At 40.8% G+C, this 18,647-nt stretch overlaps 1 protein-coding gene across 12 annotated transcripts in view; it reads right to left on the bottom strand.

Annotated features, from left to right (window-relative positions):
* YAP1 (Yes1 associated transcriptional regulator) overlaps nt 1-18,229 on the bottom strand; it is a 125,174-nt gene extending 106,945 nt beyond the window's left edge. For 2 of the 12 annotated variants that reach the window (XM_066371231.1, XM_066371268.1), the window contains exons 1-2: nt 16,960-18,229; nt 13,804-14,054 (exon numbers count right to left, since the gene is read on the bottom strand). In XM_066371231.1, the coding sequence (XP_066227328.1) occupies nt 13,804-14,054; nt 16,960-17,283 (575 nt within the window). In that variant the 5' untranslated portion in view covers nt 17,284-18,229. The remainder of the gene's footprint in view (nt 1-13,803; nt 14,055-16,959) is intronic. The other 10 variants (XM_066371301.1, XM_066371319.1, XM_066371241.1 and 7 more) reach the window with 5 other exon arrangements.
* Between the last annotated feature and the right edge of the window lie 418 nt (nt 18,230-18,647).

The raw sequence follows: 18,647 nt of genomic DNA, 5'->3' as shown, positions 1-18,647 counted from the left end.
AACAAGCTCTCAAGTATTTATCTGGTTATGGTAATGTAAAATGGGCTAAACTATCTGATTCTGTTTGTCTCTCTAGAACAAATTCTAACGCTTAATTTAAAATTTTTTTTAAATCTCTGAAAGAAAATGTTTTGGTTATCAGTAGTGTTCCTAGGTAACTTTAAAAATTAAAAATGTATAGTTTTTACACTATTATTTTACTATTAATTCAATTTGTGCAGTGATGTATAAAACAGAAATAATCAATGCATGAAGTTTATACTACTTTGCATAATCTAAATTTCACTTGATAAACAAATGAACATTAAGCTAAACTTAAACAGTAACAGAAAAATGAAAATAATCCCTTTCAACTAGCATTTTCTGAAAAATAATAGTGTCAAAAAGTTGCAAAAAGAAAAAAATCTTAAATAGGCTATAATATCAAAACAAACTTTTAAAGGATACAACTATATTTGATAATGTTCATATAATAGATGGTCCAACATTTTTTTCAAGCAGTGAATAAAGCCAAGTCTTTTAATGGTTTTTCAAGTGTTTTGATATTAGAATTGGGTTTTTTTTTAATGGCCACAGTGAGAGGGCAGATTTAACTACAATTAACAGCTTCATTCTGATGAAGGGACGAGTCTCTTAAAACACAAATGTCATCTGAGTAGGAAAATCAAATCCTTGGTTTCCAGAAAACCTTCTTGCAGCTCAGTCTCTGACTCCCCACCTCCTCTACTCAATATTCACAGAGTAGAAAATGCTAATTCCATAACTTGAGTACTATCTCTTCACCTGAACTCTACCACAGTAGTCTACTCCCTGGTACCACTTTTTACAACAGAATTTTATCTCTTATTTATTTAATTCTAAAGCAGTCAAATATTCCTTGTCCATGGAAGAGACTTATAATACCCTAAGTAGAACTGCTGTTATTCATTTATATCCAGAAAACAAGTATATTTTTTAAAAACAGTTCTAGTTACAATAATTATGCAGGAACTGAAGGCATTAATCAGGGTGACTCTCGACCAATAGACTCTGAAATAAATGAGCAGTCTAGGAGATGTCATCTGCCAATAAATGTATCAACAGTTACACATATAAGATTGAACAAAGAGGACAAAATCCAAAGAGGACAGGTGCTCTGGTGAGAGACAGCAATAAAAAGGCAAACAAGATGCTTTGCAATAAATTGAATGAGTCTTGAGACTCATTCAATCCATCAAGACTGACATTCTATTAATTTTGTCCAACTCCATAGGGTGGGACTCAGTGAATCCTTAAAATAGTGTCTGCTACATAAAACCACAAGGTAGGTTTTTATGAAATCAAGAAAACTACTAAGCATATAGAGTGAATTCAAAGACAGTAACTTAAAAAAAAAAGCAGAGAAAAAGAAACTATATCCACATCAATGCAAATAACCCAAAACACACCATCCAGAACCAAGTAGTTCTTGAGAAAAATCACCCCATGTTTGAGGGAGTAGAAGTTGTCAAGACACTGACAGATAAGCTGTGCAAATTCTTACCCGTGGTGTGATGGGCACTAACTGAAAACAATAAAAGACAGGTACACAAAGGGTATGCTTTATCGTCAAGTACAGAGGACAATGATAATAATTTTATTTATCATTGTCTGAACACAGTGATTATTTTGTCACCCATAAGACGAGATTTGTACCAGTCCTAACAGGAAAGTCTGCACACCCTCCAGCTGGGAGGGGATAAAAGTGATCCTATTACATCATCTGGAGCCCATCCAAACTACACAATTTCTGAAACATAACCTGTATCAGTCTGAACATGTGTACAGGGAAAAACAGAAACATCTGTATTTTGGCCAACTCTTCCCTATAAGTTTTTTTATATATATATATATAAAAACTTTAAAAAGTTATCCAGGTGAGCCCGTGAGCTCAGTAAATTTTAACTGTGACCCTATCACTTGATAAGGCTAGTTCCAGACAGGGTTTCAAAAATTCTCCACTTATTTATTTTGCTCGTTCCTAACCTTAGCACTTGGCTATTTTAACACACTTCCTTACTCTACATAGTTAACCAAAATGTATTGCTTTTGTTTTACTCCTCCAAATCATTCAATATTTTAATACCTTTTACAACTCAGAAATATTCACTTTCCGGTATCACTGAACACTTTTCACTGATGACTATAGGGCCTAGGTCTGGTTTTGCACTGGTCACTTAAGTTTTTATGTGGTTTGAAAAAGGTTTGCTTCCTCTTTTCCACAAAACATTACCATACATAACTGCTTTTTACCTAATCAAGGCAGAGACTAATGAAAAAGTGAGTCTGGAGCAGGGGTCCCCAAACTTTTTACACAGGGGGCCAGCCAGTTCACTGTCCCTCAGACCGTTGGAGGGCCGGACTATTAAAAAAAAACTATGAACAAATCCCTATGCACACTGCACATATCTTATTTTAAAGTAAAAAAACAAAATTGGAACAAATACAATATTTAAAATAAAGAACAAGTAAATTTAAATCAACAAACTGACCAGTATTTCAATGGGAACTATGGGCCTGCTTTTGGCTAATGAGATGGTCAATGTGCTCCTCTCACTGACCACCACGAAAAAGGTGCCCCTTCCAAAAGTGCGGTGGGGGCCGGATAAATGGCCTCGGGGGGCCGCATGCACCCCCGCGGGCCGTAGTTTGGGGACTCCTGGTCTGGAGAAATTCAACTAGAGATCATTAACAACAAAAGTCCTAAAGCATCTCTGTCATCACCTCTGGATGAATCCATTTTAACCTAAACCCAGTTTTTTGTGTGTATGGGGTTTTTTTATATATATATTTTTCCGAAGTAAGAAGTGGGGAGGCAGTCAGACAGGCTCCTGCAGGCACCCGACAGAGATCCACCAGGCATACCCACCATGGGGCAATGCTCTGCCCATCTGGGGCGTTGTTCCGTTGCGGCTGGAGCCATTCTAGCACCTGAAGCAGCGACTATGGAGCCATCCTCAGTGCCTGGGCCAGCCTTGCTCCAATGGAGCCTTGGCTGTGGGAGGGGAAGAGAGAGATAGAGAGGAAGGAAGGAGAGGGGGAAGGGTGGAGAAGCAAATGGGCACTGCTCCTGTGTGCCCTGGCCGGGAATAGAACCTGGACTTCTACACACCAGGCCAACGGTCTTCAGCTAAGCCAACTGACCAAGGCCTAAACTCAGTTTTCATGAAATTCTAACTACTTACATCTCCATGGTTAGTTTATAGGTAAAGAAAATACCCTCTCCAAAATAATATAGAATGTAAACTGTAACTGAAAAAAAATTTTTAAATATAAAAGTAAAGTTCTAAAAAAAATTTTTTTATATTAAAATATTTTTTAAAAAATATATTGATTTTAGAGGGGAAGGGAGAAATAGAAAGAAACATTGATCTGTTCCTGTATGTGCCCTGACCAGGGATCGAACCCACAATCTTTGAGTATCGGGACCGCTGTAACCAACCAGCCAGGGTTTATATGAACATCATTCTATGACATTGACAATGGTACTGAAAACAGCACAGGCTACTTTTCTGAATTAAAAGAGCACTTGCCGGGGAAACCAACAACCTTTACTAAAATCCAATCAAGTTCTATATCTCTGGGGGTTAACCTACATAAGTATACCAATAATTATTTAATCAATTTAAATATACATAAATATTTTCCTTATCCCAACACCATTTATGTTGATGAAAACTAGACAGGAAGAATGAATATAGGAAAACAGATACATGTTAACTTCATAAAGCTGTTAGATTTTAAAGGCCTACTTTTTAAAACTATGTACACTAAACAAAGTATTTGAAAATAACATACAGATATAATTATCTCCAATATCATATATAAAAACAGGAATTAAGTTTCCAGTCTCTCTGCCTCTTCGCACTATTTCAGAATCCAAACACTCTGAACAAAATTTGCGCACTGTCCAATGCCAAACACCCTGGTATCAAAGTATACAGTTCCCTCTTTAAGAAAACCTAACACGTGAAAATGTAAACTAGAAAAACTGACACCAAATAGGACAAATGTAACTGAATTAATCACTTGCCTGGTAAAAGCATTTACTTAAGTATTCATTAAAAAAATGATCCGCCTGACCAGGCGGTGGCACAGTGGATAGAGTGTTGGACTGGGATGCCGAGGACCCAGGTTCTAGACCCCGAGGTCACCAGCTTGAGCGCGGGCTCATCTGGTTTGAGCAAAAGCCACCAGCTTGGACCCAAAGTCACTGGCTCCAGCAAGGGGTTACTCGGTCTGCTGAAGGCCCGTGGTCAAGGCACATATGAGAAAGCAGTCAATGAACAACTAAGGTGTCGCAATGCGCCAACGAAAAACTAATGATCGATGCTTCTCATCTCTCCATTCCTGTCTATCTCTCCCTGTCTATCCCTCTCTCTGACTCTCTGTCTCTGTAAAAAAAAAAAAAAAAAAAAAAAAAGATCCTGTAGTATTTAAGTTAAATCACATAAAATTGTTGTCTATTGACTGTTTTGGGCTTAGAAAACTGCAACTTGACATAGTCAACCAAATAATCACAAATTCAATTTACAAAAATTTAGCCTACATACCACTTTTAAAAACCTATTACAAAAAAAAAAACAAAAAAAAAACTATTACACGTCCTGTCCCTGGCCAGGGAAATGGGAAATTTTATGTTCCAGAGAATGGTGCCAGATATTCTGAATTCAGAAACCTGGCACAGCCAAGAGCAGGGATGAAACTCCACACTGGTCAACCCTAAAACACCAGCAAGAAGTCACCCATTACCACCACTGCTCTCTAGAAAGAGGGCTGCAGACTTTTACCTGGAGAAACTGGCCACTACAAGAGAACCTAATTAAGACTCAGGCATTTAGGGCCCCCACATCTTCAGGGCCTTGCTGTTCCTTGCTGCATCACAGTTCAGGGAAGCCCACTTAAGACACTAAAAATAGCAGAAAAATAAATTTAAAAACACCTGTTATAGCCTGACCTGTGGTGGCACAGTGGATAAAGGGTCGACTTGGAAATGCTGAGGTCGCCGGTTCGAAACCCTGGGCTTGCCTGGTCAAGGCACATATGGGAGTTGATGCTTCCAGCTCCTCCCCCTGTCTCTCTCTCCTTTCTCTCTCTCTCTCCCCCTCTCTCTACTCTCTAAAATTAAAAAAAAAAAAACAAAAAAAAAATTAAAAAAAAACAAACACCTATTATATACTCAGAAATATTTTATTATTACATCCATAAAATAAGAACAGCATGTCATTAAAAATAACAAAGAAACAATGAGCTCAAAAAAGAGTCCCTGGAAATTATGAATGGTAAGTAGCTTTTTTGGGGGAAAAAATCAACTGAAAAGTTAAAAGTTAAAGTTGAAGGAATCTCCCAGAAAGCAGAATAAAGGGCTAAGTGAAGGAAAATAGGGGGTAAAGACAAGAAAACTGAAGCTTTAGGCCCTGGCCGGTTGGCTCAGCGGTAGAGCGTCGGCCTAGCGTGCGGAGGACCCGGGTTTGATTCCCGGCCAGAGCACACAGGAGAGGCGCCCATTTGCCTCTCCACCCCTCCGCCACGCTTTCCTCTCTGTCTCTCTCTTCCCCTCCCGCCCTCCCGCAGCCAAGGCTCCACTGGAGCAAAGATGGCCCGGGCGCTGGGGATGGCTCTGTGGCCTCTGCCTCAGGCGCTGGAGTGGCTCTGGTCGCAACATGGCGACGCCCAGGATAGGCAGAGCATCGCCCCCTGGTGGGCAGAGCTTCGCCCCTGGTGGGCGTGCCGGGTGGATCCCGGTCGGGCGCATGCGGGAGTCTGTCTGACTGTCTCTCCCTGTTTCCAGCTTCAGAAAAATGAAAAAAAGAAAACTGAAGCTTTATTCTGACTAGCCATTCTAGGAAAAGAGAATAGATTCAACAGACTGGAAGAAATTATATAAGAACTAATAAAACAATTACCTACATTACCAAAGGACAGTTAGGACAACTGAAATGAAAAATGTTAAGGCGCACCATTCACAATGAAGACTGTTTCCAAACCATGAGATCTTTACAACGAATAAAAAAAAAGAAAAAAAATGCCTCAAGTCACTCTATGAAATTTAAGACCAACCCCCATCAAAAGGGGAGGGGGGACACTAAAATCCCCAAGGAAGCAAACTGGGTTTTACTGCTCAGTAAGAAAATTAGAAGCTAGAATAAAATGATGCAGTGACTTTAAAACTCCAAGGGAAAATAACTAAACCTTGAATCCTACAACCAAACTCCCCAACACATGTTAACAGATAAAGGATATTTTTAGCCCTTACCAGGTTGCTCAGTTGGTTAGAGCCTTGCTCTCATACACCAGGGTTGCGGGTTCGATCCCCAGTCAGGGCACATACAAGAATCAACCAATGAATGCATAAATAAGAACAGGTCAATGTTTCTCTCTCTTAAAAAAAATCATTGGAAAAATAAATAAATTAAAATGTACAAAATGTTTTTTAAAAAGGTCTTTTTAAATATAAAAGATTTCAATGCCCTTACCTACCATGACTTTCTCAGCAAACTCCTGTGGGATAAGCCAATTCTAAGAGTGGGCAAATCAAGAAAGAGAAAAGCGGTAGAGAGAGTAACCAACCAACAAGAGTATGCTGGGACCTGCCAGATGAGAGGGAAGAGATGTCCCAGTATAAACATGAACATCTGTTACTTTTATAAAAAACAAAACAAAACATACACCTTATTAAAAAGCTGTAAAATCTGATACACTGGGAGGAAGAAGTGAAAGGGAGGACAGTTTTATTGATATAAAACAAAAGGAACCTTGTATACATGTCTGTACATTAAAAAATCCACATTTTGGCCCTGGCCAGTTGGCTCAGTGGTAGAGTGTCGGCCCATCATGTGGAAGTCCTGGGCTTGATTCCCAGTCAGGGCACACAGGAGAGGCGCCGGTCTGCTTCTCCACCCTTTCCCCTCTCACTTCTCTCTGTGTCTTGTCTCTCTCTCTTCTCCTCTCCTCCTGCAGCCATTGCTCATTGGAGTGAGTTGGCCTGGGGCACTGAGGATGTCTCCATGGCCTCCGCCCAGGCGCTAAAAAATGGCTCTGGCTGCAGTGGAGCATCACCCCTTAGTGGACTTGCCCAGTGGATCCTGGCCTGGGCGCATGTGGGAGTCTGCCTCTGCCTCTGCCTTGCCTCCCCTCCCCTCCTCTTCTGTCCCCTCCTCTCACTAAAAATAAAAAAAAAGTCCACATTTTAATTGCATCTCCAAGATCAGGGGTCGGGAACCTTTTTGGCTGAGAGTCATGAATGCCACATATTTTAAAATGTAATTCATGAGAGCCATACGACGACCCATGTACGTTATGCATTATCCAATAAAAATTTGGTGTTGTCCCAGAGGACAGCTGTGATTGGCTCCAGCCACATGCAACCATGAACATGAGCACTAGGAAATGGATTGTAATACAATAAAATGTTTTATATTTTTAACATTATTATTTTTTTATTAGATTTGTCTGTGAGCCAGATGCAGCCATCAAAAGAGCCACATCTGGCTCGTGAGCCATAGGTTCCCGACCCCTGTCCTACATAATAGGGTTTAGTTCCTTCCCAAAAGCAAATTCCATATTACAGTTACATCTGAATATATGAGAAGTGAAATTTCAAAAAACTTTCTAGTTTATAATTTTGTGAACACACATAGTAGCATCACACTGAAGAAAACCGTCTTTATTCTAAACCCCAAATAAAATAGTCTATAAACTGTTTCTATGAATGTATCAAAAACCACACTTCTCTCTAAACACACTTTCTGGTCAAATAAAGACCTTGCTTTAAAAACAAAGAAAAACCCCTCACTTTAGGTTAAGTAAGCAAATGCAAGAGGAAGGAAGGAGCTTTTAATGAAAAGAACCTTCACCACCCCCAAATCAGGACCCTGCTGATCTGATAAGAGTTAGGAACCACAGGAGAGTGAAGATAAGTAATAACACTAGCCACATATAAGGTACTGTAAATATTTGGTGGAAGCAAACAGTGGTATTTTAATAGATACTTCCATTTGCATTATTTTGTTAATTTGAAACATAATTCAGAGAAAGATCTTACCATTGGACATATTCAAGATTATGATTCTTCTCATGCTAATGACAATTAAGTTACTGACCAATTTTTCTTGTCTGAAATATTAAAGAGAGCAAGAAGAAAAAAAAGACCCTCATGATTTATACTAAACTTCTTTGTTTGCTTTTAGAGGGGGGCCAAGCCCTGCCCAAACAGAAGTGCTTCCACTGTGGCAGTATTTGTTCCCAGGAAACTTGGCGCTATAGTACTTGAGCAACCAGAACCATGAAGCAGTTCTTCTTCATAAAAACAGCAATGCCCCTTTCATGGCTTGAGGTTCTGATTAATCCTAGAATTAGAAGCCCTTTTTGTAAGAACTGCATGACTTAGTAACCATAGTTACAGAACCATACAATTCTTTAAGACCTCCCTGTATCTAATGCTACTCAACTATTAAACTTTCAAGCCACAATTAATGGCTAAATTATACTACTACTGAAGGTGGCAAATTAAGTTTGAATAATCTAAAGTCTTAGGAACTGCTTTTAAAATGACTTCACTTTGCTTTATCCTAAACTTAACTTCCACTATACATTTTTTTTTCTTAAGTGAGAAGCAGGGAGGCAGAGACAGACTCCCGCATGCATTCGACCAGGATCCACCTAGCAAGCCCACCAGGGGGCGATGCTCTGCCCCATCTGGGGCATTCTTCCGTTGCAACTGGAACCATTCTAGCGGCGGAGGCCACGGGGCCATCCTCAGCGCCAGGGCCAACTGTGCTCCAATGGAGCCTTGGCTGCGGGAAGGGAAGAGAGACACAGAGAGAAAGAGAAGGGGAAGTGTGGAGAAGCAGATGGGCACTTCTCCTACGTGCCCTGGCTGGGAATTGAACCCGGGATTCTACACACTGGGCCGACGCTCTATCACTGAGCCCACTGGCCAGGGCTCACTATACATTTAGACAACTAAAAGGTTAGGTTTAGAGTTTACCTCTTCCTCAAAGCCTTAAGGTAAAAAACAATTCAGTTATTAGATTATTAGCATTACTATTTTAGGATGCTAATTTGCATTTTTTTCTAACTATAAAGTGAAACACATTTTTATTCATTACTAGTTCGGACTGATCTCCGGGTATCAAAAGCATTCTTTTATGTTTCAATTATTCAAAATTGGATATTTTTTTAAATAGTTAACATGAGGCTTTTGGGGAGGAATATTTTTGAATGTCATTTTTTTTAAAGAAAATTAGCCTACCACCTTGTAGCCCACTGAGAGTTTGCTGCATTTAAACATCTAGTTTGTTAACTAAACAGCTTTCTTAGTCTACACTAAAAATACTCCTTGTTTCCCCTCAGAAAATACATTAATCTCCATGTTCTATTTACTCTGTCACATCCACTATCTTCCAACTGTTTTTCTTCTGCCACTGTACTTACTCAAGAGTTCCTCCAGCATTTTTCTGCCTAAATCATTGTGGCACTTCGGGCCATTCTTTTCTGGGATGCCCACCCACTGAGCAGAAACAAGCATTTTTTCTTAGAGCTGAGGGCATACTTTCATCTTCTCTCCCCACTCAACCTCAATAGCAAGACAAACAGGCAGAGACTGGCCCTCCCCTCAGATAGGGAAATACTTTGTGATTACAGTTTGAATTGTGTGTTTTGTTTTGTTTTGTTGGCAGCTAAACATTCAATGGTAATATTACAAGCTTTTTACTTTTAAAAGGAAATCATATCAAGTTAAACTTGATAGGAAGAAACTAACCAACCAACAAACAAACAAAAAAAAACAGAATAGCCTTATTCTTTATAAAACTGTTCCTTTTAAAAAAACATGTAATCTTTACTAAGGTAACAAAAACCACTGCATGTATTTATAGTCTTCTGTAGGACAAGTGTTTGGGAGAAACATAGATCAAATTATAACAAGACACAGTTTAACTCATTTCCTTTCATTCTAAGGTAGCTTTGATTAGAGCAGTGGAGCATTAACTTCTGAAGTAAGAAAAAAGAATCAAACCATGAATAGCGACCAATAATATCTATAAGGCAAGCTCACTTAATGTTGTAAAACTGGCTAATTTATTTGATGTGCAATGTTGAATCCTGAAAAAACACCTTTTTAAACTGTGGATCAAGATACTCAATATAATTTTTAATCTGATCACAGCCACAAGAAACCTTGAATCTTCAAGGTTTAAAAACACTGTGGTCATATACTCAGAAAGTGATAAATAATAGAAATGAAACAAAATGACCTTTGAAAAATTAGAATTGTTAAACAATGCAAATCTACAAACTTTTAAAATTGCTGGATTAGATTTCTTAAATCAAAGTATAAAGTCCTAGATGGTAGTACATTGTATACAATAAGTTCTTTGTACATGGTAATAGTTACAAGGTATCAGATTCAATAAAATAACTGAGAAAAACACTCCTGTAACCAGAGATATTATAGAATACTAATTCAGGAAGTTATTCAGCAGCTTATAAAGAAATAGGAAGTTGTTGACCAACTACTTGAAGAACTATTTCCTGTAGGAAAACTATAAGACAGCTGAAGAAGGCAATAATTTTCAGTGTAATAAAGACAAAGGATTCTTTTAAAAAGCTCAATATACAAATCTGAAGAACTTATTTTTAAACAGTAAATTCAGTAAAAGATATTATACATAATATACAGACTAAGCTTTTTTTTTTACACACTTCACAACCATACCAGCACATACATATGTGTCATTGATAAATGTAGCTGGTGCCACCATAATTCCACTCTATCACTTGCCAAGCTAAGGTACAACAAGGCTTCTCCAGAAGATCTCGCTGACCTAGGAAAGGATTTAAAAATACCAGCGATCACCCGTCTATAATCTTGCAGTAATTGGACCAACTGACTTCAAAAAGTCATTCATCTGTGGTCACAATGCAATAATTAATTGTTTCTAAAGTCAACATTTATAAGTTTTCAATCAAATTATATCACCTTCCACATTTGGACCATTTATTATCAGATTTCTTCATGACAAGTATAAATCAATAAATTATATACTTGTAACTTAAAAGTTAGTTTCAACAAGTATTTGTTTAGTAAGATAATTTTTCACTGTTGAAATGAATGTAAAATATGAAACTAGTTTAAGCCTTCGTTCTACATCTAGGTGGCAACATGAATCTTCTTTAGACATAAGACGAAAATATGTAAGTACTGACTGCAAAGAGAACCTGATTTTAAAAAATCAAAATTAGAAAAAAATGCACTTTGGCAGAAGCACCTTGATTCCAAAAGCTTCATTCATCATCTCTGACTCATAGACAGGACAGATATTAATCATTTACCTGTATGTGCAGTATGCAATAATAAGTTGTTTATTTTACAACAACTCATAACATCATGTAAGTAGCAAACAATTAGATGTGAACTAACGTTTTTATAACTTCTCCAAATTGCATATATAAAGCAGACACTCTTTAGAAGAACAGAAGAAAAATCCCCACTTCCTTATAAAATTCTTAGGAGCCCTCTCTACAATTCCTGACAGGCAAGGCATCAATTAATCCATGATTTTGTCTGCTTTACTAACATATCTTATCTCTCAGAGAAAACCCTTCTAATTCTGAAAGGTAATATATGAGAAAATTATTTCATGGAGTCAAAAATCCTCATGCTTCTTAACATATAATAAGCCTAATTTTATTTCCACATGAAGAGTCCCTCAAAAATATTTTCCCCCACTTTTTAAAAATTCAGGTAAAACTGACATACAACATTAACCAGGTGTACAACACGATTCAGTGTTTATACATCCTGCAAAAAGATCACTACAGTAAGAATAGTTAACATGTCATCTTACATAGTTACAAAACTTATTTCCATAGGAACTTTTAAGATTGACCATCCTCGCAATTTTCAAATATTAAAAAATCCTGAAGAACAGTCATGTTTATCTTTTTCCCATTTTTTTTTCTCCAAATAAGTTTCTTTCCACTATTGTAACATACTCTTATGGCATAATTTTCATATCACTTTAGCCTGGTACAGGTCCACTCAAGTGGGGTGTTTGGAGTGATGTGGTATGTATGTGTAGACACTCTTCATAATCCATCTTTACCAATATCTTTAAAAGATACACTTCTTCTCAAAGGAAGAACCATTTGGAGGCTTTAAAAAATAAATTATAGAACATTTATTTCAACACAAAACAATAAGATCACTCAAAATGAAAATGTAGGCAGATGTCACCAATAAGCAATTATTACAAGATACAAAAGACTAAGGAGAGCGTAAATATTGCTCTTTAACCTTGTATTTTTAGCTACAGAATCAACCAAAGAAGGAAGGCAAGCAGCCTATTAAGCTGCTTAAAAATCTCCCCAGGTCAGCATGTGACCCAGCAGGGAAAGGTTCAAAAAAGTACAGCCTTTCTTTTTCCGCCTAACAACCTGGTTTGTTTCCACTTCTTTTCCCTTGAAGACACATCCTCACAGCTAGCAGCTCTTTCAATCATTTACTTTGGATGCCTGCTTGAGAAGAAGTGATCTTGCTCATGCCGATGAGTTTGCCAGACTTGTGTGTACTTTCCAGTCTCAGGCCCTTTATTGTTCTGGTTGAAACCTGACCCTTTGAAATGGATACCAGGACACCATAAAACGAACTAAAGGAAGAAAAATGTTTCAGGAAAAGGCAAAAACTGCAGAAACTTTTCAAGATCAAACTTTTCCTCTGCTCATCTCCTAAATAAGCCTGTCTGAAAACTGTTGTCTCACATTACAAGTAACAACCAACCTGGAAGACAATGAATATAAACTACTTACCAAGACTCACACAATAAAACAATATCATTATCTGAGCTAATGAATAAATGTTACATTTGCCTTGGGAGTAGGTTGTCAAGACAGATCTCAATCAAAATACGAATTGTTTTTCAATTATCTCAATCTGATTAAATAGTACCAAGTATGCTATTTTTTTTTTAAAATAGCAATTTGTCTGCAATACTTTTAGAAAACATTTTTATACACAAATCAAATGAGATAAAAGTATTAAGGTCTTATCTATAATTTTAAAGTGCGAGGCGATAAAATTCTACCTCGATCTTTTCAGCTTTCATGAAATTTTACCATTTTGTTAAAGACAAAAAGTGTCTGATAAAAATAAATAACCTATTGGCCTTGTTTTTGTTTTCTCAGAGAGGAAGGATTTTATTTTGAAGAACTACTATCTTGAAAGAAGTTTGTCTCTAAGGGATTATACATCAAACCTGAAAATTCCGTTTCTCTTCACAATTGTGGGGGTGGTAGGGGGGAAGATGTAATAATCACATCAAACTGCAGCTAAAGGGTTTGTCATTTCACTATCTAAACTATTTCCCAAAGAAGTCCTACATATTCTATAGTTCTTCTCTACCAATAAAATGTTTATTTGAAAAGATATGAGTAGTATACTATTTATTTCAGAGGACTATGCCAGCCCTATAGGGAATTCTCATAATTTGAAATTTTTCATGGTATTCTTTCAGTTTTGAGCTAGGCTAATTAATAGGTCTGACACAAACTCAAAATGAGAATACCCAAATGCCACAAAAGATTATTAAAAGGCTTTACCCAAGCTATAGAAGGTATTTAGATCATAGCAAAAAAAAAAGGTTATGGAAGGTATAACTGACCTTGACAAAAATAGTAAGAAAAATATAAAAATAAATGACATTTTATTCCTTGCTATCACTGTACTGTTTTCCAAACTACATTTTGGAAAGACAGAAAACTATCCCTACCATTCTTTTCACTTACTTTAAAAAGTATCTCTGACCAGAAGATGTCTTCGCCATCTCCCAGCCTGCTGGCAGAGGTACGTCATCAGGTATTTCGAAAGAAGACTGTCGAAGGTGTTGAGCAGTGGGTGCAGCTGCTGGGCCAGAGACTATTCCAGTGGGGGTCAGCGTCCCAGGAGACACAGCTCCCAGCTGCAGCGAAGCTGGAGAGGAGTGAGCTCGAACATGCTGGGGAGTCAGGGCTCCTGCAGTGCCTGCATCAGTACTAGCCTGTAGGAATAGGAAAAAGTGTTTTTAAATAGTCCCTTTAAAACTTCCTAGACTTTCATTGCAACCAAATATCTAAGTATCAAAGGCAAATGCCAACATTTAAAATTTGACTCAGAACAATTTAGATTTGTAGATGGGTATTTTTTAATGGCTTATGCAATTTTAATATGTACTTTTACAAACATTTGTAATTTTATTGATGAGCATTCCATCTAAGTGAATTTTCTATCTACTACACATTTGATGTGCTTTCTACTTAATTTAGAGACAAACAGTACAGAATGAATGACACATCCCTAAAATAATAATGTTGACCTTTAAAACCTATTTCTACAAGGCCAACACAGTATGGGTGCTTTGCTAAGTTCTAAAATATTCCAGGTATAAACACGACTCCAGAAATACAATAACTACACAGTTTTTTTTTAACTAAGTTTTAAGTAGTTTCCCCCCCCAAGCCAAGCCCTAAACACATGATGACTGTGATTTTTTTTTCTCATCATGGACAAATGCCATCAATAAAACAATCATCACAAGTTACACAACTTATAATGAATACAAAAGATTTAGAAGTATCCAAATGTTCTTAAAAGCCACCTAATGAATGAAATGAAAACCCAACCATATATTTATATTTAGATGATAAAGATGTCAGCAGTTCAATTACCCTATAACTTAAGAAGTTACACTTACATATTTACCACTGTGTAACAGCAGAAAAAATTCTGCACTCAGACCCCAAAGAGCTAAGGTTCCAATTCAAGTGAGCTAGTGTAAATATCTTAACCTCTGTGAGTCTTTCTCATTTGTAAAATAGCTTTTATCCCATGGTGAAAAATGTATGTGTGTGCGTGTGTGCGTGTGTAGATGAATTCATATCCAAAAGTTTGTGAACAGTATTTGCAACCCATATTGACACTATTCATAAGTCAGTTATTTAAATCCCATTATTAGAATTAGTTGATTATCAAAAAGTTAGAATTCTCTATATTCGTACACACAAGGAAGGGTGATTGGAAACAATCAGGAGAGGCATTTATGCCTTAAAGTCACCTACGTTTTTGAGTTTCCAATTAGAATATATATGCATTAGAAAATCATTAGCAGAAATAAAAGTCAACACTTAGTTAAGAAACTGAATAAAAAACAAAACAATATTAGACAATTAATAGTATAAATCCATGAACTGCTGAATATAAATTCTGGTGCAATCATTTACTAGAAAAATAAGTATAATTTTTCAGTTGTAATATTTTTTGGCTTATATATGCCACAAAATGGGGAATTCAATCTCGTATGTGTACTATACATTAACTAGCAGTATAGGCACGCAGTCTGTAGGGTGCAATACCAGCACATATTTATCCCTAAGTCCAGAAACCCACTTGCAGGAATAAGAGAAAAAGGCACAAAGTCTACTTCTTACAAATTGAAGTGTTTAGGAACGCAACTAAATTGTTTTTCTTTCCTCCTTATCCCAGGTTTTTGTCTTAGGTTAAATGAGTTTTTCCAAAACCCCTTGGTCTGCTGCAGGAGAACATACAACAGGTTTGCAAATAGGTAGGGGAATGGGAGTGAGGGCGATTAACTCTTCTTTTCACTCAAGTTACAGCCCAAGTGATCTAACTACATCGCAGTATTTGGAAAACCAATTAACTTTTGGGCAAAGTTCCTAAATTAAAGTTTAGCCTGAAGCAAGTTCTTTTTTTTTTTAAGGTTAAGAAAGAAAAGCCTACATTAAACAAACCTATTGGAACCTGTCGGAATGTTAACACTTTTGTAATAAGTTTCACTTCGACGTTGCATCAAGTTAGCAAAATAATCGAACGCTGTGTTGTATGGAACAGCCATGTTCATATCCTCAATAAAAAGCAATGGCGAGCCTCGAATTAGTCATCGCTTCCCAAACAGTAACTTTTAATCACAGTTGAACTAGGGAGGACTCGGCCTATGAGTCAACCTGCAATGTATTATCAAAGGCTTATATTAAAACCAAGGCACTGTAAAGCGCAACTCAAGGTCCTGCGCAACGTGCATATGTGGCTAATTTAAAAGCATTTCAGCAAGCTGTAAATAATAGTCTACAATTGGGAAACCAACACGTGAAACTACAAAGTTTGATAAGCGCGAGCCTGCCCAAGTTCCAAGGCACAAGGGAAGCAAAGGGGTGAAAGCGCAAACTCCATAAACAACTTCCAGGAAAGTCTGGATCCTGTATTCAGAAAGCGTCGGGGCGGCGAGGAAAATAAATGCTATCGGGAGGGGTGGGGGAGCTAGAAAATGAAGAGACTGGTTCAACCCCCCACCCCGAATCAACACTAGAAAACAAGAGAACAATTATTTGACTCCCCAGGAGACTGAAGTGGACCGAGAGGCCTCGAAGGGAAGGGGGCTCGGGGCTCAACTTCACAAACTCGGCCGCCGCTGGCAACTCACCCACACACAAATGCCAGAGGCCCCCCTCTCTGCTCCCCGCCCCCAGCCCGGCGGCGGCGGGAGCGAAGGTGCAGAGCGCGCGGAGGCGCGCGCATTGTGCAAGCCCACCGCGGCCCCGGCCGACCCCCCCACTTCCTTCCTACCCACCTCCCCCGCCAGTCCCGCCAACCTCCCGGGAACCCCAGGAAGAAAGAAAGAAAGGAAGAAGGGGAAAAGCACGCCCCCCGCGGCGGCAACCGCAGAAACTCCTAGGGGAAAAACAAATCTCAGCCCCGGACTCCGGAGGAGCGGGCGCCGGGAGCCGCGGCCCGCGGTGCCTCCAGTTTCTCCAGGCTCCGGGGACCCCCCAGCCCCTGCCCCCTAGAGCGCCCGGGCCCCCTCTCCCGGCCAGGGCGGCCGCCGCCGCTGCCGAGCGCCCGGGCCCGCGGCCCGCCCCGCGGGGAAGTGGGCAGAGGCGCGGCGAGGTTACCTGTCGGGAGTGGGATTTGGGCTCCGGCGGCTTGAAGAAGGAGTCCGGCAGCTTCCGGAGCCTCATGGGCACGGTCTGGGGCACGTTGGCCGTCTTGGGGTTCATGACGGCGTTGAAAAGAGCCTCCAGGTCGGTCTCCGAGTCCCCTCGGACGTGTACGATCTGGTGTCCGGCGGGGGGGCCCTGCGGCGCCGCCTGGGACCCCGGGGGTGCCGGCTGCCCGGGCCCGGACGGCGGCCCCTGCCCCTGGGGGGGCTGCGCGGGCGGCTGCCCTTGGCCCTGGGGGGCCGGCTGCGGCGGCGGCGGCTGCTGCCCGGGATCCATGGTCTCTGCCTCCCCCGACGCGCTCCCCGACCAGGCGGGCGAGGGCTCCGCCCGGGCGCCCCCGACGAGACGGGCCGGACGCGAGAAGCAGCGAGGCCGGCTGGGCGGCGGGAGCAAGGGCTCTCCTCGCTCTCAGGGCTGGGGGGCTGCGCGGCCGCCCCGCATCCCCCGCCCCGGCGCCTCCGCCCCCGCCCTGCGCCCCGGCTCCGCTGGTCTGGCGGCTGCGCCTCGGGAGGGGCTGCGAGACCCGGAGCTGCGGCGCCTGAGAACTTCTCCCTTCACTCCCTTGACGGATGCCGGACGGCTCGTGGCTTCTCCCCTCCCCCTTTCTCTTTTATTTCCTTTTCTTGTTCCTTCCTTCCTCTCTTTCTTTTCCCCGGCGGCGGCTGCGCCCGACTGAGACAGAAACTCGCCTCAGATGCCAAAACTAAAGTTGAGAGAACCGCCCGCCCGAGCGGCTCGGCGGCTCCGCCTCTTCGCGACTCTTCCTTCCTCTGCGCGCCCTCCCGCACCGAATCCGGGCCGGCCGCCCCGGGAAACTTTCCCTGCGAGTCGCAGCATTCCTGTAGACTCCGGGCCTCCAACGCCCCTCCTGGCCGTACGTGACCGAGCCGCCCTCGGCCGGGCCTTGGCCGGGGCGCCCCGGGGCGGCCGGACGACCGACGGGAGTCCAGTCTGGGTCGGAACTGGCCTCTGCGGAGAGCACGGCCGCCCTTGGCCGCAGGAAGTCCTCCCGCCCAGCCCGGCCCTTTCCCGGCCGGTTCTGGGGAAAAGCTGAAGGGCTTCCAGTGCGCCCCGAGATGCGAGGTGGCTGAGGCCGAAAGAAGTCGGGAGGGGACGTGTAAATCCACCAAACCCTCCCGGCCTTAGCCCAACTGGACCAGCCGGAGGGCCATGGGGACTTACAGCCTGAAGGATAGGTTGAAGTTAAAATAGACACCCGTTAACAGGCCCTGATTTTAATTAGGGTCTATTTTTTTTTTTAAACATCAACTTTCTTTTTTTCACTTCGTAAATGCAACCTCCCCCTTCAAAGGGATAAACGATTACTGTAATTGAAGCTTTGAGACTAAATTTGTGATAGCCTTTTTTAAAAGTGAAAACTTTTTTTTAGCACTGAAACTTGCAACATAGTCATGAAAACCTCAGCGGAAAAAATTCAGTACTTCGGTTACAAGCATTCCTCTGTGTACCTGCCTCTCATCCTCAAGGGGAGGGGAGTCCACCCCTCATCCCTGTGCCTGGCACAAGGGTGGACTTGGTGAATGTCCACTGAATGAGAAATGAATGGGAGGATCTTACCCCAGGCCCCTGGATCTCTAAATGGCACTGCAACGAGTCTATTTGAAATCATTAAAACCAAT

The sequence above is a fragment of the Saccopteryx leptura genome, chromosome 1 (assembly GCF_036850995.1).
Source record: "Saccopteryx leptura isolate mSacLep1 chromosome 1, mSacLep1_pri_phased_curated, whole genome shotgun sequence".
Taxonomy (NCBI): Eukaryota; Metazoa; Chordata; class Mammalia; order Chiroptera; family Emballonuridae; genus Saccopteryx; species Saccopteryx leptura.
This window is presented reverse-complemented; position numbering and strand designations above follow the sequence as displayed.